The sequence below is a fragment of the Acomys russatus genome, chromosome 6, assembly GCF_903995435.1.
Source record: "Acomys russatus chromosome 6, mAcoRus1.1, whole genome shotgun sequence".
NCBI classification, from domain to species: Eukaryota; Metazoa; Chordata; class Mammalia; order Rodentia; family Muridae; genus Acomys; species Acomys russatus.
This window is the reverse complement of record NC_067142.1, coordinates 19,849,180-19,872,481: the sequence shown is the minus strand read 5'-3', so window position 1 is coordinate 19,872,481 and position 23,302 is coordinate 19,849,180. Positions and strand designations below refer to the sequence as shown.

At 49.0% G+C, this 23,302-nt stretch overlaps 2 protein-coding genes across 2 annotated transcripts in view; one reads left to right on the top strand and one right to left on the bottom strand.

Annotated features, from left to right (window-relative positions):
• C6H2orf76 (chromosome 6 C2orf76 homolog) overlaps positions 1–11,536 on the bottom strand; it is a 61,340-nt gene extending 49,804 nt beyond the window's left edge. The window contains exon 1 of the mRNA XM_051147269.1: positions 11,493–11,536. Within this exon, the coding sequence (XP_051003226.1) occupies positions 11,493–11,529 (37 nt within the window). The 5' untranslated portion in view covers positions 11,530–11,536. The remainder of the gene's footprint in view (positions 1–11,492) is intronic.
• Positions 11,537–11,751: 215 nt separating this feature from the next.
• On the top strand, positions 11,752–19,331 carry Dbi (diazepam binding inhibitor, acyl-CoA binding protein). Its single transcript, XM_051147271.1, has 4 exons — positions 11,752–11,760; positions 12,757–12,874; positions 16,387–16,449; positions 19,086–19,331. Exons 1-4 carry the CDS (start codon positions 11,752–11,754, stop codon positions 19,157–19,159), a joined length of 264 nt encoding a protein of 87 aa, XP_051003228.1. The 3' UTR covers positions 19,160–19,331.
• The last annotated feature ends 3,971 nt before the right edge of the window (positions 19,332–23,302 follow it).

The following is a 23,302-nucleotide window of genomic DNA, read 5'->3' as shown; positions in this document are numbered from 1 at the left end:
GGCGTCCAAAGATGCTGGTGTTGCCCTGCCCACAGTGGCAGCGGGGGCCTCTCCAGTCAGAAGGAGCTACCCATGGAGAAATGCTAGCAAGAAAAACTCCAGGCCATCTGTCATCAGTAGGTGGCCAGGATTTAAAGCAAATGGCCCAACTCTGGATGTGCTAACAGTCTACTGCATAAAACAAGCTGATGGCTGCTGAATCACAAGCAGTAATTTTGCCATCCCTGACTGTGCTGGGATCTCAGTTCTGTCAGCAAAATTTGAGGGTTACTTCACCACTCTGGGGATGGTTAACATTATCTGCCAACCAGACAGGAGCTAGCATCACGTAGGAAACAAACCTATGTGTAGTCTATGGTGGAGTTTTGAGACTGGATTAACAGAAGTAGGAAGATGCAGCCTGGACGTGGGCAGCACATCCATGGGCTGCGGTCCTGGACTGAACAGAGAAGAGAAAGCAAGCTGAGCACCAGTGCGGTGGTTTAAATAGGAATGGCCCCCACAGGCTCATGTGTTTGAATGCATGGCACTACTAGGAGGTGGGGTCTTGTTGGAGGAAGTGTGCCACGAGGGGGCGGGCTCTGAGGTCTACCTTGGACCAAGATGTAGTGCCTGCATGCTGCCACGCTTCCTGCCATGGTGACAATGGACTACACCTCTGAACTGTAAGCCAGCCCCAAGTAAATGGTCATAGTATCTCTTCACAGCAATGAAACCCTAAGACAGCCAGCATCCATCTCTGTCTGCGGATGCCATGTGACCAGCTGCTCACTCTCCTGCACTGAGTCAAAATAAACCCTTCCTTCCTTAAATTGCTTTGTCAGGTGTCCCATCACAGTCACAATGCACATCAACTTAAGCCCCTGAGTGCCTAGTCTCTATGACCATCAAGGGAAAACAGCTGGTTCTTCAGCCTCTCACCACCAGAAAGGAAAGCAGGTGCACTGTTGGATTTTTGTTGTTGTTCTGGGTTTTGGTTGGTTGGTTTGGCTTTGAGATGGTGGCTTACTATGTAGTCCCAACTGGCCTTGAACTCGAAGGCCAACTCGAAGGTATTGAAGATAGGTTCTTTGGCTCAGGGGGAGGAATGCCTCCAAAATTTGCATTTTGAAGCCTAATGACCTAATCACCTCAAGGGAGGTGACTGGGTCAATCCGGCAAAGCCTCATGAATGAGACCAGAGCCTTGTAAAAAGAGGTTCAAGGAGCTGGAAAGACGGCTCAGTGGAGAAAGAATTTGCCATGTGAGAGTGAGACTGGAGTTTAGGTCCCCATAAGCCACACAAATGATGGCAGGCATGATGGCCATCTGTAATTTCCCCACTTGGAAGGCAGAAACCAAGGACCCCTGGAGCAAGAGAGCTGGCTGACCAGGCCAACTGGGTTCGCTGAGAGACCCTACCACAATAAACAAGGTGCAGAGTACCATGGAAGGCATGCAGTGTCAGCCTCAGGTCTCTTCATGCACACACACACACATATATGCACACACACACACATATATGCACACACACACATATGCACACACACACACATATATGCACACACACACATATATGCACACATACACACATATATGCACACACACACATATATGCACACACACATATATGCACACACACACATATATGCACACACACACATATATGCACACACACACATATGCACACACACACACATATATGCACACACACACATATGCACACACACACACATATATGCACACACACATATATGCACACACACACACATATATGCACACACACACACATATATGCACACACACACATATATGCACACACACACATATGCACACACACATATATGCACACATACACACATATATGCACACACACATATATGCACACACACACATATATGCACACATACACACATATATGCACATACACACATATATGCACACACACGTATACACACATATATACTGTGGAAGGAGAGGCCTCAAAGAGCTGCCTTGTCCTTTCTGGCATGTGAGGGCACTGCCCAAAGTACGTATGAAGCAGAAATCCAGGACTCACCAGACAGCAGACCTGGCCTCTGGCGATTTATCATAGCAACTGGACCCTAATCCAACAAGACTGATACCCTCCCAAGAAGAGTTCTTTATAAACAGTCACTTGATGCTACCACATAAAGACAGAATTAAATAGTCCATCTATAAACCAAATGCCAGGGTCCACAAGAACCTGGAAGATAGACGCAAAGTAGATTCTCCTTCAAAGGCCTTGTTCCAGTTGGCTTTTCCTGCCAACCTGACAGAGCTTACAGTCACCTCAGAAGGGAGTCTCAGTTGAGGGATGGCTAGATCAGTGAGCATGGGGTGGGGCTGTCCTGGAGGGCCCAGGCCACTCCTGGGCTGTATAAGAAAGCTAGCTAAGCATGGGCTGGCGAGGGAGCCAGCGAGCAGCATCCTCCATCCTTTCTGCTTCATAGCCCTGCTTGAGTTTCTGCCCTGACTTTACATAATGATGAACTGTGGCCTGTGAGCTGCAATGAACTACTCTGCTCCCCTAGGTTGCTTTCAGTCAATGTTTTTCTAACAGCAGCAAAAGGAAAACTAGAACAAGCTGATATCCTGTTTCATAAAGCGTGGGGCTCCAGAGCACTGAGACAGCAGATTTCTGTTGTTCTATGCCATTCTGCCTGCAGCAGTTTTCTTCTAAGAAACAGAGAAAATGCCAAATTGTAAAGAGAAGAGGACTCCAGGCCAGAATGAGCAGCAGACATGAACTGCAAGGCCTTCAACAGCCCCAGGTGTGTGTGCACAGAGGCTGGAGGACAACCCCAGGTGCGTGTGCACAGAGGCTGAAGGACAACCCCAGGTGCGTGTGCACAGAGGCTGGAGGACAACCCCAGGTGCGTGTGCACAGAGGCTGGAGGACAACCCCAGGTGCGTGTGCACAGAGGCTGGAGGACAACCCCAGGTGCGTGTGCACAGAGGCTGGAGGACAACCCCAGGTGCGTGTGCACAGAGGCTGGAGGACAACCCCAGGTGCGTGTGCACAGAGGCTGGAGGACAACCCCAGGTGCGTGTGCACAGAGGCTGGAGGACAACCCCAGGTGCGTGTGCACATGCACCCGCACATGTGTGAGGATGCTGGAGGACAACCCCAGGTGCGTGTGCACAGAGGCTGGAGGACAACCCCAGGTGCGTGTGCACACGCACCTGCACATGTGTGAGGATGCTGGAGGACAACCAGCACAGCCATCCCTACACACAGACACTTAAAAGGTTTTTAAAAATAATTTTTTGTTGTTGATTTAAATAAATGACACCTGAGCCAGGGAGATGGCTCAATAGGAAAAGCAGCTACCTGAGTGTGAAGACCTGAGTTCAATCCCCAGCACTACATAAAAGCTGGCCATTGTACCAAGTGCTAGCAATGGGGATTCTAGGCCAGGCAATCTAGCCAGAAAGTTTGGCTCTAGGTTGAGACATACACACAAGTATTTTTAAAGTGTGTGTGTGTGTGTGTGTGTGTGTGTGTGTGTGTGTGTGTGTGTTGAATGCACATGTAGAGGTCACTGGACACGTGTCTCCTTCTGGTTCTCTCCCTCCACCATGTGGGTCATAGGGATAGAATTCAGGTCCAGGCTGCTGGGCTTGGCAGCAAGTGCCCTTACCCAGTGAGCCACCTCTTCTGATTCAAATCTGACGTCACAGAAACAGGAGCACAAGATCTGACCTCTGACTTTAAGGGCCTGTTCAGCTTCTGCACTAGAGACTACCCTTGTGATGTGACGACAGCTACTCAGATTGCTGAACCCAAAAACAAGGCTTCAGACACCTCACCCTGTAGTCATCCTTGCTCTACAGATGAGGAAAAAAGAATGTGGAAGTTAGGGTCACTTGTAAGTTTGGTCCCCATATCAGGAGGCTCGAAAACTTCTGTCACCCTAGCTCCAACACTCTCTTCTTGCCCCCACAGGCACCCAACGTACATGTGCACATAAACGCATAGACATCAGAACCACATGCCAAAAAGTCTGCAGGTTTTAGACAAAGCACCAGCAAAAGGGAACCCTGGCAAGTTAAAAAGCTTTAGGCAGCGATAGCTCTGCTCCAGGAGAGACCACAAGACTGTGACCCTACTTCTACCTAGACCAGAAACATCAGAGAGATGTTAGGAGCCCCATCCTCACCAGGCTTTAATGCAGTGCCCCAACACCTATGAGAGGCAGTAGGGATCTGAGCCACAGGGCATCCTACTTTCATCTTCCCCATGGCAATGAGGCCACCTAGGGATCTACAACTTCTACCCCTGTCACTGGTTACAAGTATTCCTTCCTCTCCACAGAGAGTTGTGTAAGGGAGACCCACTGGAGGGCCAGCACTGTCCCTCCATCCAAGGCCACCTCAACATCCATGGAAGACAGGTCATATACTGTAGCAAGGCATTCCCGTTCCTGCCAGCAAGGTGGCTGCAGAGGCCCAGGGAGAGCCAGACCCCCTACTTCAGCTCAGCTCTTATTAAGAACAGAACACTCCCCTCCATCTCATAATAAGTCAGTGGGCCTCTTCTGTCAGAGTGGGGATAGCAAAGACAGACACTAAGGGCTATAGACACGCCTCAGTCAATGAAGCCTTGCAAGCACAAGGATCTTCAATGAGGATGTACAAACCCAGATCCCATGTTTAAAAATGTGGTAGCAAGCACTTGTAATTCCAGCGCCAAGGAGGCAGAGATAAGCAGACCCCGGGGTCCACTGGCCAGCCAGCCTAGCCTATCCAGTGAGAGAGCCCGTCTGAAGAACAAAGTGTGACCTTAAGGTACATAGCAGGGAAAAGCCCTTTCCCTTTAATATCGATGACCTCAGTTCAATTCCCAGAGCCCATGTGAAAAGCCGGATGTGTAGGCTCACAGCTGTAATCCCAGCATCCTAGAGTGAGGTAAGAGGCAGAAGAACCACCTAGAAGAACCTTGAGGGCCAGCTAGCATGGAGAATGCAGAGCAGCTAAAAAAGAGACACTGCCTTAAGAAGATGGGAGTAGAAAACTCACCCCTGAAAGCTGTCCTTTCAACAGTCGTGTACACACACACACACACACACACACACACACACACACACACACACTTTAAGTAATAAAATGGAGCCAGACAGATGGTTCAGTGATTGAGAGAACTCTCTGCCCTTCCAGTGGACCTGGTTTTGAGTCTCAGAAGCCACATCAGACAGCTCACCGCCACCTGTAATTCTAGTTCCACCGTGAACTGCTATCCTTTCTGTTGTCCGTGGGCATCTGCACACACACACACACACACACACACACACACACACACACACACACACAGCACACACTCCTAGAGACACACATACATACACACAGTTAAAAAATAATTTTAAAAGAATGTGAAGAATAATGAAATTAATAAAAGATAAATGGTGCCTGAAGAACAGCAGCTGAGCTTGTCCTCTGGCCTTCACACATACATGCACGCACGCACACACACACACACACACACACACAAATACTTGTGTACACATAAAGACACTAAAGACAGGATACATATTGGAGGATGAGTTAGAACATCTGTTCCTTTCCTTTCTCCCAGTAAGTCAAGGACATGCCCCTATAGTCTTCCACCCCTAAGCCCTCTTGGCATCTGGCGTCTGATGCTGCCACCACTGGACACCACCACCCATGCTGCCTGAGTACAGAAGAGGTGAGGATGGGAGAAATTTATGCCAAGGCTGTGCCTCACACATTCTTCTCTCATGCCCGCCTTGGAGCAGTTCCTCTCAAAACCTGAAAGAACAGAATGGCGAAGGCGAGGACCGGTCAGAATTCTAGCTGCCAGGCCGGTCAGAACTCCAGCTGCCAGGCCTCCTCTGACCGCCGTGTGGGAGAGTCATGCTTGCCTTCCTACCCCATTGCCTGCCTGGGCTCTTCTCTGTCACCCTCCACCTTCTCTACCCACTCCAGTCCCTTCCCAATCCCCTTTAAAATATACTATTCCCCTCCCGGCTCTGCTGGAGCCTGGCCAGAGGAGTCACGCTCCAAGAAACCAGGAACCAGGTACAGAGTGTTAACTGCCACTGTGGGAACGCCCTTGCCTCCCATGAACGCTCTCTTGAAGCATTAGCTTATTCTTAATTCTTTTCTTAATGATTATGTTACTTTTAGAAATTAGAGGTTTCCTTTATAACAAGAAACTTAATCTTAAACCACTCTTCACACCCAATGGGCAGGAAAATTTTTCACCTGTTCATGTGTCCAGCCCATCTGGCCTAAGCTAACAGTAAGGGAAACCTGTGGATACAGACACACAGAAATCAACCTCAAAGCCATGGGAAACTCTGCCTGCTAGCTAGCTTACACAGTGCCAGAAGGTGTGATGCAAACTGCTACAGGTGACAAGGCCTCATGGTCTTATCCAGGCTTGGATCCTGCACACTACAGTATTGACCTGCCTGGAATGGGCCCAACAGTGGCATGCTGATTATAGGAGTAACCAACCATGTTCTGATTTGCTATGAGGCCTGCTCCAAAGTAGGAATTTCATACCTGGCAACCCTGGTCAATGGGGCTAAGATGAAGGCAGGGGAAAGCTGTGGGCAGTCAGAACAATACCTCACAGCCTCACATCCATGAGAGCAAGCTGCAACACCGACAACTGCTGTTGGCTGGCTGAGTCAGTCTGCCTGACAACTTGGCTGGGTCAGGTCCCCCATCCTCCCTAAGCCCTCTGCTTCCGAAGCTGGGAGTGTTACCAGGAGATTGCACAGGCCTCTGGCCAGAGTTCATCTTCTTTGTTCCAGCCCACGGTCTCGTAATCAGTTCTAATAAATTCAGTTGGTTTCCAAGTTGGCAGCAAATTAAAAGGAACTTTTTAAAGTTTTTTGCTCTTTTTGTAGGTGTGTGTGTGTGTGATATGCCTTTGGGTGTGGGAGTGTGGGAGGAAGGGGGGGGGAGAGAGAGAGAGAGAGAGAGAGAGAGAGAGAGAGGGGCCAGACACTGACATTGGGCATTTTCTACAGTCGTTCTCCACCTTATTTTCTGAGACAGTCTCTCACTGAACCCAGAGCTCACCAATTGGCTAGGACGGCCACCTAGCAGTCTCCTGGGATCTGTGTGTATCAGTCTCCCCACTGCAGAAAATAAATTTTAACAATTATGTGGGGAGTGGAAATTTTAATTCAGGTCTCTACGTTTGCAGAGCAGACACTTTACCAATTGACCCATCCCGCAAGGCTTTTTTGTTTCTTTCTGAGACAACACTTTAGTGTGGAGCCCAGGCTGCCCTCAAACTCCCACAGATGCTCCTGCTTTAGTTCCCTAGTCCTGGGATCACAGTGTGGGCCATTAAGTCCAGCCAGAAGCAAATCTTACAGAGGAAAAGGCATTTCACTCAGTCAATACGTATTTGTTGAGTTCCTAAGAAGAACAAGCACTAAGAGACATGGCAGTGGCCAGTGCATAGTGACCTCTATTCTCCTTAGCTTAGGTATAGGAGAAAATAGACAGAAGTAAAATTATAACAAGTCAGGGCTCCTCATGAGAACAGAAACAGAGCTGAGGACCTGTGACTTCTCAGGATTATGAAAAGCAATGACCTATTCTAGTTTTGTAGAAATTTGTAATTCAAAAATTTTCACATGACTTACCCCATATATACTGATCAGCTTAGTTTATTTATTGTATGTGTGTGCACGACCTGTGTGTATGTGTGCAAGCTCATGCATGTCACAGCATGTAAGTGGCAGTCAGAGGACAATTTCGTGGACTTGGTTCTCTCTTCCCACCTGTATATGGGTTCTGAGGATTGGACTCAAGTTGTCAGGATTGCACAGTAAGTGTTCTCCCACCTTAGCCATTGTAAATGCTGTTTTTATTTCCTCAGATGAGGAGATAGGATGAGAGGTGATCCCAAGCCTTTCTAAACTCTCGCTGTCTGGTTCAACTCAGGTGTTATAGCCTAAATGCCTCTCCAAGCTGACTGATTCAAACTGGCTTCTCTTGACTTCTGACTGAACCGTTCTGCCTGGCCTCAAACTAATTCTGGTAATGTTTTAATCTTCTGGATCCTTCTCATTCTCTGGCTCCTTCTGTCTTCACCTGTGTGCAGCCTGTTCTCTCTGCAAGCTATCTCTGTAAAACTGTCCCAGTAATCAACTGGGGGGGGCACAAACTGCCCCAGTATTCAACTGGGGGGGGGGCACAAACTGTCCCAGTAATCAACTGGGGGGGGCACAAACTGCCCCAGTAATCAACTGGGGGGGGGGCACAAACTGTCCCAGTATTCAACTGGGGGGGGGCACAAAAACCCCATCTCTCTCTCTCCCTGTACTGCTCTTAAGTGGCCTCTCTTTCCTGCCCTGTCCTTTTAAGAGTTGAGTGCATCCTATCTGACTCATTAAGCCAAATCTTTCTCTGACTTGTCACTTTGTCTATCCCTCAATTAGATGTCACTTTCACACATGGCTGCTTCCTTCTGTAAACTAACCTCACCTTCAATATTTGGGGCTAAAGGCGTGTCCTGGGGACATGTCTGCATTCCAGCGGAATCGCAAAGATCTAGAAGGTCTCTGGATGTGATCCCTTACTAGAACAGCCATTTTGCTGGACTAAAATTCCTCTACAAGCCAACTTTCCAGGCCCTGAAGCTTATTATTAAAAATAAAATTCCAAAGGCTGGGAAAGCTCAGTCAGTAAAGTGCTTGCGACACACGCATGAAAATCTTTGAGTTCAGTTTCCATAAGCCACACAAAACAACCAGGCATGGTGGCATGTGCTTATAATCCCAGTGCTGGGGAGACAAACAGAAGGATCCCAAGGCTCACTGGCCCAGGCAGTCTAGCCTACCTACCTGGTAAGTTCCCAGGACAATGGGAGACACTGTCTCAAATACAAATGGAAGGCACTAATAGAGGGACTGAGCAGCATGCTCTCAGTTACACTGAAACGCAACTTTTGGGAGAAGTGTTCTTCCTCCTCCTCTGGCTCAAGGTGACTTAGCTCCCAAGGATCTACAACCCGTCAGCATGTCCTTCACCCACTTCAGATAATTTCTGTATCCTCATCTGGAACCACTACATGAAATTAAGGGAAACTTATTCCTACAACCAGCCAGCAACTAAGTCCTGAACTACCCATAGGCTGTGGGGATAATGGCAACACTCCCACCGATCCGGTCTGCATCTGAGTCCAGTCAAAGCTCCACAGTGCCAATTCATCTTTCAGAAATGACATGCAAGGGGCTGGAGAGATGGCTCAGCAGTTAAGAGCACTGTCTGCTCTTCCAGAGGTCCTGAGTTCAATTCCCAGCAACCACATGGCGGCTCACAACCATCTATACCCTCTAATGCCCTCTTCTGGGAGGCAGGTGTACATGCAGATAGAGCACTCACATACATAAAATAAATAAAATCTTTTAAAAAAAAAAAGAAAGAAAAAAGAAATGACATGCAAAATTACAGTGAAGAATACAAGCTGTTCATCTGAGCCTTAAGTGTGTGTGTGTGTGTGTGTGTGTGTGTGTGTGTGTGTGTGTGTGTGTGTAAGGGGGGTGCCTCTAAATCGCCACTATAAAGAAATCTGCATTCTTTATACTTTATAGGCAATTTCTACAAATTTAACTCCACAAAGATTGTGTTATTTTTGCCTTCTGAGCAAAGTGGTTCACAAGCTGACAAATCTGTATGTGCTCCCTTCATCCACAAAACCTAACTGATGCTATTGGTGTCATCTGAAAGCTTGGGCTTGAAGTGTTCTATTTTGCAGGGCTGGGAATCGAACCCAGGACCTCAAATATACGAGGCAGACATTCTATAGCACTAACAGCCCCAGCCCTCGCTTTGTAAACTACCAATGGCTGTGATGAGGTGGAGGGTGGAAAGGATGGCAATCTGTGGTCCAGGCCTCTTGCCACATGTAAAGAAGCGAAGAGGGACAATCTCCCCTTCGTAATCACCCCCAGAGAATTTCCTATCACCCCTCTCTTTAACTGCTGTATCCAATGCCAGAGAGTTCTCCTTCAGTCCACTCCATCCACGTGTACTGCGTCCCTACCTCCTGCTCCCACAGAGCTAAGACTTCCATTACAATCTCACATAAGACACCTTTGCATTCTGTCATCTTTGCTGGAAATCCCCCGATGACTTCCATCTCCATCGGAATGGCTGCCTGCATGCCCAGAGTGACCAACCTCTGCCATCATGTGGTCACCCTAGCTCTTTCTCAGTCCTCCAGCCTTGTCCCTTTTTGCTCCCCTCACTGTGCGCCCCTTTCACCCTGGAATTGAGTGCCCTCTCTGAACTCTGAACCCGCTGGCCACTCCTATACGTGTTCTCCCTGACCCTCTGGGCTTTCTCACTGTTTCTCTGACCTCCAAGCCTACCTTAAAAGGCATGGCTTTTCCTCCATCTCCTCTCCTCAGTGGGTGTCAGCACTTTCAGCTTGTCTGCCTTTCTTTTTATCTCAAATTTTAATAAAATTGTCCTCAAGCTTCCTTCTGAGTCAGTTTTAAATCACTTTATTAGTTTGACTAAAAACTCAAAGGGAACCTCAATTTCCACAAGAACCCGTTGCTTACTCCTCTCTGCTATAATGCTCCTTCCCTGACTTGCAGGGCTCACTCAAACAGCATTTCCCTCACCCCCAACACGCACACACCAGTTACATCTTCCAACTAAAAAAATTTGTTTTTTTTTTTTTTGTTTGTTTTCTTTTTTTTTTGGTTTGTTTTTTGTTTTTTTGAGATAGGGTTTCTCTGTGTAGCCTTGACTATCCTGGGCTTGATCTGTAAACTAGACTGGTCTTGAACTCACAACGATCCGCCTGCCTCTGTCTCCCAAGTGCTGTGATTAAAGGCGTGTGCCACCACCGGCCGCTTTCCAACTCTTTACTTTTTAAAAAGTCTATAATTCACTATGTCAACTATTAACCCACTATAAGACGCTCCAAGGTTGCAGAGATTTATCTCTTTGCACACTGCCGCGAAGGTCTAGAAGTCTACACTCATCAGGGCAAGTATTTAAAAGACATTCAAGAAGTTATTCACTTAACAAAGGCTTGTCGGGCACCTCTTCTCAGGTAAGTTTGTTATTAGCGCACTGTCTCTGCCTTTATAAAACACAGGACTGCGTTAGAGGTGCGGGATTTAAAATTATAGACAATGTGACGAGTCAAAGAATGTGCCAGAAGCTCAGAAGAAAAAGCTTGGTCATGAGCTCGGTCCAGCGGGGCCACCGCTGCGCTGTGCACTTGGCATTTTTCCCTGGATTCCTGTGTAGGGCTCCGGACATCCTGTTTCCTAGGCTGAGAAGTTACAAGACCAGAGATGCAACTTCCGGCCTCTTCCTAACCGGCATGAGACTTCAAGGCAAAGAATCCTACTGACTTCTACTCTCTTCCTGCACCACCCCATTTCACGCAAGCTCAGTTCCCTCCCAGCTCCTGCCCAACTGCCCTCACCCCAAGTGCCCCCACCCCCCATCCCGCGCGCCAAGAAACCCGTGGTGCTTCCCACCTGCTCCCGGCGTGCCCCGCGGCTCCTCCCCGCGCATGCGCGGTAAATGCCCTCGCGTCCGGGAAGGGCTGGAGCTGACTAGGATGGACACGCCCCCGAAAGCAGATCCGACTTCTGATTGGCTGTCGGCGCTCGCCCGAGCTCGGTTGGAGAGCTGGGGCTGTGCTTTTAAAGTCGCTAGGCTGTGCGCTCTGGACCTTGATTGCTGCTGGCTCTTGGCCTTCTGCCGTGCTTTCGGGATCCAAGTCACCTCGCCAGTATGTCTCAGGTACTGCGCGTGCCCTGCCGGGCTGCGAAGATACAGTGGGTTTGGGAGCATCAGCCCGCAGGGATCCCGCGGGGTCTTTTTCCTCGGATACTCTGCAGCTGCTCTGGGATCCGAGCCCAGCTCATAGCCTGGGGAGAGTAACTTTTTTTCCTTGCAGATTTCTGAAACTGCCACCCACGCCGGAACTGCTAGAGAGTTGCGGGTGGGCTGGATCCCTGGGTGAAGCAGGCAGAGAATCCTCGAAAGAAAGATGAGGCAAAAGAGAGATGAAGGACAGGAAAGAGTGAATTCCATACTGGGAAGGACCGGAGTGGGATAGAGGGGGCCCTGGCTGGGATAGAGGGGCACTCATGGAGGCCCTGGCTGGGATAGAGGGGCACTCATGGAGGCCCTGGCTGGGGAGCCGGGAGGTCCGGGGGAAAGTAATTAGTCTTGTGCCTGGCGTGCCCCTGTGCAGAAGAGATGCAAGTAGGCGAAGTGGCCCAGAAGCCTTTTCCTTCCCTCAATGGAGACCCCTGTCCGGACCGAACCCTGTAGGGCTATCTCTGGCTCCTCCCACTTGGCCTCTCCCTAATCTGGGCACTGGGACAGAGGTCAAAGCTAAAACTTCAGGCCTCAGTGTGGAAGGGACCAGCCGGACCCTGGATTCCACTGCATTCCTGTCCTGAACCCTGATCGACTTTTTCTGATCACACCACGCTACCCCTCGCTGCCTGGTCAATACCCGCAGGTCATAGGTCAGCGCTTTGCTGGATCTGGGCCAGTGGTGGTCAGGCAGTTAACTTGGGCACGAAAAACTTCAAGGGCATGCACTTGCAGCGAGAGCCAAGTCTATTCCCAGCCCTTGACACAGTAAGACAGGTGGGCCTTTAGGGGGCGGAGTCTTGTCGAGAAGAGAGAGTTTTGGGGAGTGGAGTGCTGCTTTCCCACCCATCCCCCGGACCCTGCCCACACAGATATCCTCCACCCCGGTTTTTCCCTCTCCCTTTCACTTAGGCTGAATTTGACAAAGCTGCTGAGGAGGTGAAGCAACTCAAGACCCAGCCAACGGACGAGGAGATGCTGTTCATCTACAGCCACTTCAAACAAGCCACCGTGGGCGACGTAAACACAGGTATGCCCAGCTTCCCTTCGGAGCCGGCCAAGTCGGCTCGGCAGCGCCAGGCATCTGAGAACCTCACTTTCCAACTGCCCGAGGCACTGTTGGTTCAGGCAGGGCATGATGACAGAGTACTGGTACCTAGACTTTAAGCTGGGAGATAACTCACCAGTAAAGACCATCTTCCTAAATTCTTAGTGACCCTGGGAACGGATTCAGCCTGGTTTTTAGAAGGCCTTTACGGATTATCTCAGCATCTAGTATGAAGGATACGAAAGCCCCAGGGAGGAAGTTTACTGTGGCTCAGCAGTAGCTTGGTTGAATATACTGTTTCCATCTGAAATGTACCCCCTCAGCCTCACACCAAGTATGGCCTTCCAGTTCCCCTGGAGCTGGAGTGGTAGGCCAAGGGGATCAGAGATCCAAGAGCTTATAAGCATCCAGGAAGGAGAAAAGAGGCAGGATGCTACCAGGGAGGCGTGGGTGCTTTCTGCTCAGTACTGTTTTCTTAGGGCCTGGCCTTCAGCCAAGCTAGAGGTACTTGCTGGTACATGAGCAGCAATAGACTGGCTTGGAACCCACCCCTGCCTGATCAGGGAATTGCTGTCTGTTTCTTGGCTCTACTGGTTAAATACAACAAAGAGTAGCCATGTGTGACTATATGGGTTTTAGCTGAAAATGGTTAATCCTAAGGAATGCCAATAGCCCAGTCTATAGCTGCGTGAGCCGCGCTTCAGGGGCAGGTGGCTTTCTTAATTAGATGGACTAAGTGGCTAACAGGGAAAGGCTCTGGCTGCCATGCCTGACTACCTAAGGGACCCACTTAGTGAAAGGAGAGAACTGCCTTCCAAAAGTTGTGCTCTGGATCCACACCTGCACAGTGCCATGCACCTCGATATATAAATTAACTGAATGTTAACAAATATACTTTTCCTCTGGAGAGCTGGGGGTTCCTCTGTAGGCATCGTCTTCCTGTAAGGTTCCTGGGACTTTTTCTCAGACTCAGTGACCCTAGCTGTACCGTCTGCAGTTTGTGCTCTTAGCAGTGAAATTGTCCCCAAGGAAGGCTAGTGGGAGAGCTTCCCAAACACAGATGCTCTGGAAGTAGCCTGGTCCTCAGGAAAAAAAAAGTCTACAAATCAACAAAAAGGGAGTCCAGCGATGTGTGAGAATGGGGCCAGTTTATAAGGACAAGTCACAGGCAAGGACGCCTGATAACAGGAACGCAACAAGGAGAGAGGCCAGGCTGCTAAGAAGGGGGAGAGGCAGAGAGTGTAACAGCAGTTCTTTTCAAGATTTTTTTTGGGGGGGGGGTTGTTGTGATTGTTGTAATTTCATGGCCATTGGTTGTATTGCTTGCGTGTATATCTGTATGAGAGCATCAGATGCCATGGGACTAAAGTTATAGACAGTTGTGAGCCGCCATGTGCTGGAAATTGAACCTGGGCCCTCTGGGAAAGCAGCCAGTGCTCTTAACTGATGAGCCATCTCTCCAGCCTCGTTTTTTTTTTTTTTTTCCAGAGTTTTTGGATTCTGAACCACATGAGTGGATGTTGTTTGTTTAGTCTGATTAAAGTACAGGTTTGGTTTGCTTTAGTTTGAGGATTTTTTTTGGTCATCACTCCAGTCCCCCATTTTAAGACAGAGTCCCATGTAGCCTAGGTTGGCCCAAGTTCACTATGTAGCCAAAAATATGGCATTGAATTTCTGTCCTTACAAATGTGAGTCACCATGCCTGGTTTATCAGGCGCTGGGCGTGGGACGCAGGGTCTGGGGCATGCAATGCAGGCACTCTGCCAAAGCAACCACATCCCTTTTTTAAATTTAATATTTTTCTAATTTTGAGATAGAATCTCACTAAGCTACCCAGTCTGGCTTTAAGCTGTCTCTGTAGGCCTTGACCTTCGTATCCTCCTGCCCCAGCTATGGAGTGGGTGGTACCATAGGTGTGCACTGCCACACCTGCTTTCTTCTGTTGTTCTTATTGTTTGTTTTTTGAGACAGGGTTTCTCTGTGTAGCATTGCCTGTCCTAGACTTGCTTTGTAGACCAGGCTGGCCTCGACCTCACAGCAATCCACCTGCCTCTGCCTCCCAAGTGCTAGGATTAACGGTGTGGTGTGCCGCTGCCACCACCATGCCTACTTTCTTCGTGTGTGTGTGTGTGTGTGTGTGTGTGTGTGTGTGTGTGTGTGTGTGTGTGTGTGTGTAGACACACTTTTTGAGGGGAGGCGTGGGAAGGGGAGAAAAGTTCTCATGTAGCCTGGACTGGCATAAAACGTACAATGTAGCCAAGATGATCTTGAATTCCTGGTCCTCCTGCCTCTACTTCCTGAGTGCTGGGATTACAGGTGTGTGCCGCCATTCTCTGTTTGTATATACGAGGCTCAGCAGGACCAGGCTCTGTACATGCTCTGGAAGCTGCCAAAATCATCCCTAGCCCCAAAAGAGTGGTTTTTGTTTTGTTTTGTTTTGTTTTTTAAGTAAACGTTAGATTTTAAGCATTTTACTTTACAGTTCAAAAAAAAAAAGAAAACTAAAAACATTTTTTATTCTGATTTCTCTCAATTTTAAATTTGGGTTGCTATAAGCCCATCTGGGTTTCATACCATAGAACCCGCTGTGCAAGACATTGGGAGTTCTTAAAAGTTGTGGTAAGGGGGCCAGGCGTGGTGGCACACGCCTTTAATCCCAGCACTCAGGAGGTAGAGGCAGTCGGATCACTGTGAGTTCAAGGCCAGCCTGGTCTCCAAAGTGAGTCCAGCCCAGCCAAGGCTACACAGAAACCCTGTCTTGGGGGAAAAAAAAAATTGTGGAAGGGCCAGGTGTGCCGGCACCTGCCTTTAATCCCAGCACTCTGGAAGCAGAGACGGGTGGATTGATCTAAGTTTGAGGCCAGCATGGTGTGCAAAGTAAGTCCAGGACAGCCAAGGATACACAGAGAAGCCCTGCCTTGGGGGGAAAAAAAAAGTTGTGGTAAGGATGCTAAAGTGTAGCTCTCCACAGGTGATGGCTCGGGTAGGGGCGCAGGTGAGGAAGGATTGAGTTTTCTTTTGGGCACTGGCCACTAGGAGTTTGACTACCCTCCAGCGAGTGTATGGACAACACAAATTGGACTTGGTTTTTGGTTGTTTTGTTTTGTTGTCGCTTTTGGGGGGGGGGGGTGCGGTGGAGGAGGGCCAAAAAGGAGAGGGGGAACCAGAGAGGACTGGGAATCGAGTGTGATCGGGGTTTGTGATGTGACATTCTCAAATAATCAATAAAAAACATTATTTAAAGAAATGTCTTGGCACCAGGTGGTGGTGGCATACACCTTTAGTCCCAGCACTTGGGAGACAAAGGCAAGAGAATCTCTGTGAGTTCGAGGCCAGTCGGGTCTACAGAGCGAGTTCCAGAACAGCCTGGGCTACACAGAGAAACCCTGTCTTTAAAAAAATAAAACAAAACTTGACTTTCACAGGAAGACATTGATCACGTTCTCCATTAGAACTCATAGCAAATCTCTACTGTTGTCCTTCCCTTGTTGCAGAGCGGCCTGGGCTGTTGGACCTCAAAGGCAAGGCCAAGTGGGACTCATGGAATAAGCTAAAAGGTAACGTGGTCCGATCGGCTTCTCTCCTCTGGGAGGCTGGGCATGGAAGACTCCATTCTGAAGCGGGGAGGGCAGAGTTTAGGAAGCACACATGGGAAGCCAGCCCAGCCAACCCTCAATGCGGAAAATCAGGCCACTTCTTTCTTTTCCCTCAGAATGTTGCTGGTGCCGTTTCTAAGAGCTCTTGTCTCTTGGCAGAGGTGTTGTCTAGCGGGAAAGGACTGAGAAATAGGTCAGAGAGGGTACCGTTGCCATGGTCTTTGGATGTGTTCAGAGTCCTGTTCATACCTCTGTCTCCCCAACAAGGCCAGGCATTGACCTTTTACCCAAGTAGCCATTCCCCAATTCCCTTTCAGCCAGAAGGGCACATGAGAGAAGAGGATGAGGTAATGCATGGCCTGTGAATGGAACTATTATTTGCTAAAGCACAGTCATCCAAGAAGTGTCCGGGCTCCACTGAGTCACGTGTTCCCATGGCAGCAAGCCCCAAAAGTTGGCACCAAAGCTGTTGGCAGCTGTCGTACCCTTGCTAGCCAGTTGCTGAATAAGCCTTCTGTCCTCTCACAAGGGAGAAAGCCATGAACTCGGGAAGGGCCCCAGCACACTAAAATGTACTGCTAGGGGGCCATGCAAGTCTGGCCATCCATTGTCCACACCATTCTCAGGCCCCCTGGGCATCTAATACATCCCAACAAGCTCGCTCGTTACCCTGGGGGAATCTAGGAACCAAGTATGGCTGTCCCCTTGGGGCGTATTCGTTGTCCCTTGTGCCATGACAAGGAGACAAAGATTTGCCTCATTCGTCTCCAAGAGCCAGCTTCTTTTATTCAGTCTTCAGCTCTTCTCCCAGCTTCTGAGGAGGGAGAAAGGTGGCTAGCTTGACTTTTTCACAGCCAACAGTACAACTGAGGGAGGTAAGAATCCAAAACAGATAGCCCACAGGTTGAAGCCAAACATGAGATTCTCAGCACCAGAGAAACCACTGCAGGGACACTTGCCTGCCTGTCTAGCAGGCTGAGGTCCACACTGCCTGCTGCCCTACTTTTATGGATGACCCATCATGTAAGAGCTTAGTGCATTGCAAAGCAGAACCCATGCCCTGGGAGTGCCTTGAGTCCAGTCCTCAGGTCATCTCTGAGCTAAAAGAGAGCTAGCTGTACTATACATGTAAGAAACAACCTCCAAATATTAAACTAGTATCACAGCAGGTGTGTCTGGCCTGTGACCCAGCATGTGTATAGATCATGTCATAATGTCAAAAGCTTGGATATCTGGGGCTAGGGAGATTGCTCAGCCAACAAGGCGCCTGCCATGCAAGCACAAGGACCCGAGTTCAGATTCCCCAGTGCCTATATAAAAAAGCCAGGCACGGCAGAAGGCACCTGTAACCACAATGCTGGAAGGGGCCGAGACAGGCAGGTCGATCCTCTGAGCTCATTGTCCAGTCCATGAGTTCAAGGTTCGGTGAGATACCTCATCCCATAAAATAACGCGGAGGGTCCAGTGAGACAGCCCAGTGGGTAAAGCTGCTTGCCACCAAGCCTGACAACTTGAGTTTGATCCCCAGAGCTCCCATGATGGGGATCTCTGACCTCTACCCATGCTGTAGTGTGTATATGCCCCCTCTCCCTGTCTTACTTACTGTTCTGGTGCTGTGAAAAGACACCATGACCAAGGCAATTCTGTTTACTTACTATTTTAGAGGGTTAGTCCATGATCATAATGGCAGAAAGCAGACAGACATAATGGTAGAACGATAGCTGAAAACTTTACATCCTGATCCACAGGCTGTGTGTGTGTGTATACGTATACATACATACATACATACATGCATACATACATGTGAATGAGAAGGGGGGGAGGGAGAGAGCCTGAGCCTGAGATGGGCTTTAGAAACCTTAAAGCCTGCCTCCAGTAATATGCTTCCTCCAATAAGGCCACGCCTCTTAATCCTTCTCAAACAGTTCCACTAACTGGGGAGCAAGCATTCAAATACATGAGCCTGTTGGGGCCATTCTCATTCAAATCACCACACACACCCTTGGAAAATAAACCCATACGTTTTTAAGTAGATAAGGCGGGCTGGAGAGATGGTTAATGGATTTAGAGCACTTGCTGCTCTTACAGAGGACTTGGATTTGGTTCCCAGAACCCACAACAAGTGTCTTAGAACTACCTATCAATCCAGTTCTAAGAGATCTGACACCTTCATCTCACTTCAGCAGGCACCTGCACACATTTGGTGCACATGCATATATTCAGGCACGAATGCATGCTAATTAACAAGTAAGGAGTAAAAGCCTTTTTTTTTTTTTTTTTTTTTTAAGTAAATAAAGTAGAGAACAATGAAGACCCTTGACACATACCTCTGGCCTCCCCATTGCACACAGCACATTGCTGGCAAGCGCGCAGACACATACATATTACGGTAACTCTGGCCTCCCCATGGCACACGGGCACAGTGGTGGCAAGCGCGCAGACACATACATACGTAGTACATCCACTGTAAAGGCACGCACACACAAGTTTTTTAAAAGCAAAGGGTGGAACACGCACATACACACACACACACACCGAGCCCAATGCCTTTCTAGTGTACTGCCTCCTTGACGTATACAACTATCCATTCCTTCCAGGGACTTCCAAGGAGAGTGCCATGAAAGCCTATGTGGAAAAAGTAGAAGAGCTAAAGAAGAAATACGGAATATAAAAGACCGGATTTGGCTGCCAGCCACACGTGTGACCTGAGAAGACAGAATGCCTTGGTTTTTTTCTAATGTAGATGATACGGCTCTGATAAGTTAGGGCCAGAATTAATCATTGATCCTCCTCCCTGTGTAGTTTTTACCTGAAATCATTAAAAGTACATTTGTTACTCTATATCTTTAATTGTCTGGGTTCATATATGTATATTTTTGTGACATTTAAATGTCTTGATTTTCCATGTGTAGGGGTGGGTTCGAGTGCAACAGCACACACGTGTAGGGTAGAGGGAAACTTGCCAGAGTTGGCTTGTTTCTCCCCCCTACCGCGTAGGTCCCAGGGATGAACTCAGGTTGTCAGGCGTTTTTACCACTGAAACCTCTCCCCAGCCCATCATCATCCCTTTCTCTAATCTCTCATCTGTGCTGCCTCCTAAAGATGTGATTTGGGCTGGGGATGTAGCTGAGTTTGGTAGCATACTTGCCTGGCATGCATAAACCTGTGGGTTCAACTCTCCGGCATTGCATTAAAAAACAAAACAAAACAGTTATGGTTGTGCACAGGTGTAATCTCAGCACTCAGGAGGTAGAGGCAGGCACATCAGAAGTTCAAGGCCATCTCTTGGTGACAGAGTAAGTTTAAGACCAGCCTGAACTACATGAGACCCTGTGTCAAAAGTCAAAGTCAGTGAGGATGGTTCTTAAAGCGCCTCTGACAGCTTTCTCTGTACCTGGTTGGAATGTGAGGGGACGGCCACACTTGTTCCTGCATGTGCGCAGCTGTGGTGAGGGACTGGGTTCAAGCAGTGCTGTTCCTTCCTCCTGCTCCCACCCACCTCAGATGAGTGAGCTGCCTGGGACCTGGGCCTACAGACACTGTAAAAGCCCCATCTCGGGCTGCCCTCGGGTTCCAAGGAAGGCAGCGTTTGAGCTTTGTCTGCATCCAGAACAATTGAGCAAGAGTGGGAGCACCCTTGGGAACAGTATGCAACTGGCCTGCGGTCTCCCAGGGTTCCTTTCGAAGCTAGGCCAACGTAGGTGCAGGAAAGCCATTCACCAATGAGCCAAGGACTTCCTCAGTGGGAAGAAGAGAGAGCTGAGCTTGGGGAGGCCACAGAAAAGCAAGAGTGGACTTGGGCAGAAGAACTGCTGGTCCGAAAAAGAAAAGAGACAGCAGGCCAAGACAGGCTACAGGGGGCTGCCGGCTGCAGCCCTGAACGTGGGGTGTTGGTTTTCCCACTGCGTGGGTGAGGATGTTGAAGCTGAAAGGAACTCAAGAACTTCTCTTCTCCAGAGCCCTGTCCGTAGCCACTGTTCTCGCTCCCAGAACAACGGTAGTAAAGCCTGAGAGTAGCTCGCCCATGCTCCCTCAGCTGGTAGGTAAATGGAGAAACAGCTGTCAAATGCAGGTCGTTGTCCTGGTTCCAAGCTGAAGCCAGGCAGAGAGGCGGGAAGTGTGCGAGCAGCTGCCTTCACGGCTGGGTGTGGTACCCTCTGTATCACAGGACAGGCTTAGAAGTGCGCGACTCTGCTCTGGGCAGTAGAAAGTAAGGATAGTACCCCACGTTCAGGCCTGCAGCAGGTCCCCACCGTGTTCTAGGTACAAGGAAATAGATTTTTAAAAGGTGCCATCTGAGGGCTAAGGACATGACCCTGTCTATAGGTCCTGAGTTCAATGCCCAGCACTCATAAAAAGCTGGGTCTGGCAACATACACAGAGAGGCAGAAGCAGGTAAATCCCTGGGGCTCTCTAGGAAACCAGCCTAGCCGACCTGGTGAGGTTGAGGCCAGTGAGAGCCTGTCTTTTAAACAAGACAGACAAGGAAGGTGGCCCAGCAGTTAACACTTGCTGCTCTTGCCCGGGACCCACCCAGGATGCCTCCCAACTGCCTGTAACTCCAGTTCCAGAGGATCCAATACACTCTTCTGGCTTATGTAGGATTCCTTATGCCTCTATCTACCGTCCAACCACCCCCCAACCCTAGGTAGGAGAGAAAGAAGTTTAGAAGGGACAGGACATGTAGACCTCTTTAGAATTAGTTCTGGCTGGTTCTTTGGGAAAGTACCAATCTCAGATATCAGGATATCTAGCCATCAAGCAACAACAAATGCGGCAGGACAAAAAAGCAGCCTGTCTTCCTCTGTCTGTCTGTCTGTCTCCTCAAAGTCCCTTTCCTCTCTCTGGGCTTTGGTATTTATACTCTCCCAAAGACCTCAGAACTGCACGAACTCCACCTGGCAAAGACCACCCCCCTCTCCAAGCCTCAAAAGGCTGTTCCTGGTGGTGGACAAATTAAAGCAGCCCAATATCCCACACTTGGGATTAAAACAAAACCATGTTTATATAAAATAACTGAGTTTTAAAGGAAACCAAAACTTCCACTACACCACTCCAAAAGTAAATCAGCTTGAAAGAGAGAGACAGAGGGAAGAGAGAGGAGAGAGAGGGAAGTGAAAAGAGCGAGGGAGGGAGGGAGGGAAAGAGGGAGAGAGGGAGGGAGGGAAGGGAGAGAGAGAGGGCACAGCAAGAGTCAGGCACTATGATGCACACCTGCAGCCCCAGTTGCCTGGGAGGCTGAGCATCACACACTAGAGATGAGCCTGTAGGAGGCTCACCATGTGGCCGGCCTGGCCATACAGATAGCACAGAGATCACCAAGCTTTTCACCATGGTTAGTGGGTGGAAATCAAATTATATATCTCTCCCTTTGAAGAGACAAGCCTGTGTATTTTAACACTCCAGCCACATTGGCTCCCCTAGAGCCTCATCTTGAACCTGTTTGTCTCAGTCTATAGCTCTAGTCTTCCACAGACCTCACATCTGCACTGTTTACCTTGAGCCCGCTTCCTTAACCTTTATGGAAGACTAACCTATCTTTACAGAAGACGTCACTTATAAGACACAGGAGTTATGATGTAGTCATGTCCTAAGCTTTGTTGTGCACATGAGACTGTGTTAGTTACCACCAGAAAACTTTTCTCCAAACTGTGCTGTGCTTAAATATGCCTAAAATAAATGCAGCAAAGTCCAATGGAGGGAGGCAGTGAATCTTCATGAGTCGGCGAGGCTTCCAGCACCACGAAGATGCCCCCTACCTTTTAACTACCATCACTAGCACCCCCTTGCTCTATAGTCGTGGGAATCCTGGAGGCTTTAGGCAGGGAGCTAGTGACCCCTCAGCTGGTAACACAGCGTGAGTGGCTTAGGAACACCGGACAGCCTTGTGACTTGCCTGTGGCCTGGGAGGCAGCTGGACCTTCAGGGCACCATGGCCTCTCCTTTCCCAGTAAGGAAGCCCTCAGGTCTGACTGCCTCCTCACCACGTGACACGTGGCGTTAGGCCTTTGGGGGCCACTGTTGCCATGGCCTCCTATGAGTGGCTTTGTTTACTGATAGGGCTCTTGTTCACTGTCTTCATTTCAGTTTTTTCATATTACCCCCACGGTCCTTTGGTGTGGGGAGTGTACCTCCTTACAGTGAACTTGTGCTTGGGGAACCCTTTCCATCTGTTCTTGCACAGATGTCTGTGGACACTGAATACTAAACTGGATGCAACACTTATCTTTTTCACAAACACCCCTGTGGGTTAATTTGTGAGTCATACACACCAAAAGACTAACAATAATAAAATAGAAAATATAATCAGATACTAGTTAGCTGAAAATATGAGTTGCTTACCTGTGGAGTTTTCCACCCCAACCCTACCCCGTGATGGACAGGGCCAGGAGTCAGAAGTGCTCCGACTCTTATATTTTGAGACAGGATCTCATGGTGAGCCTGGCATTTTACCTTGGTGACCTGGCATTTTACCTTTACCCACAAAGTTCCCAGAATCCACCTGTGTCGGCTTCACAGCGCTGCCACACAGGCCTTGTGTGGACTCTCGTGCCGTCACACATGCCGTCACAGTGAACGCTTTCCTCACTGAGCCTTTTTTTCAAATGTTTTAAAACTTGCTTATTTATGGTATGTGCGCACATGCGGATCCGTGTGTATCCAGGCATGCAGTACACTTTGGCCACGTGGGCATCAGAGGAATCACTTGTGCCCGTTGCCACCTTTCACCTTGTTTGGGACAGCGTTTCTTTTGTTCTTTCTTTGCTACGTCTGCCACACTAGGTGGCCCTAAGGCTTCTGGGGACTTTCTGCC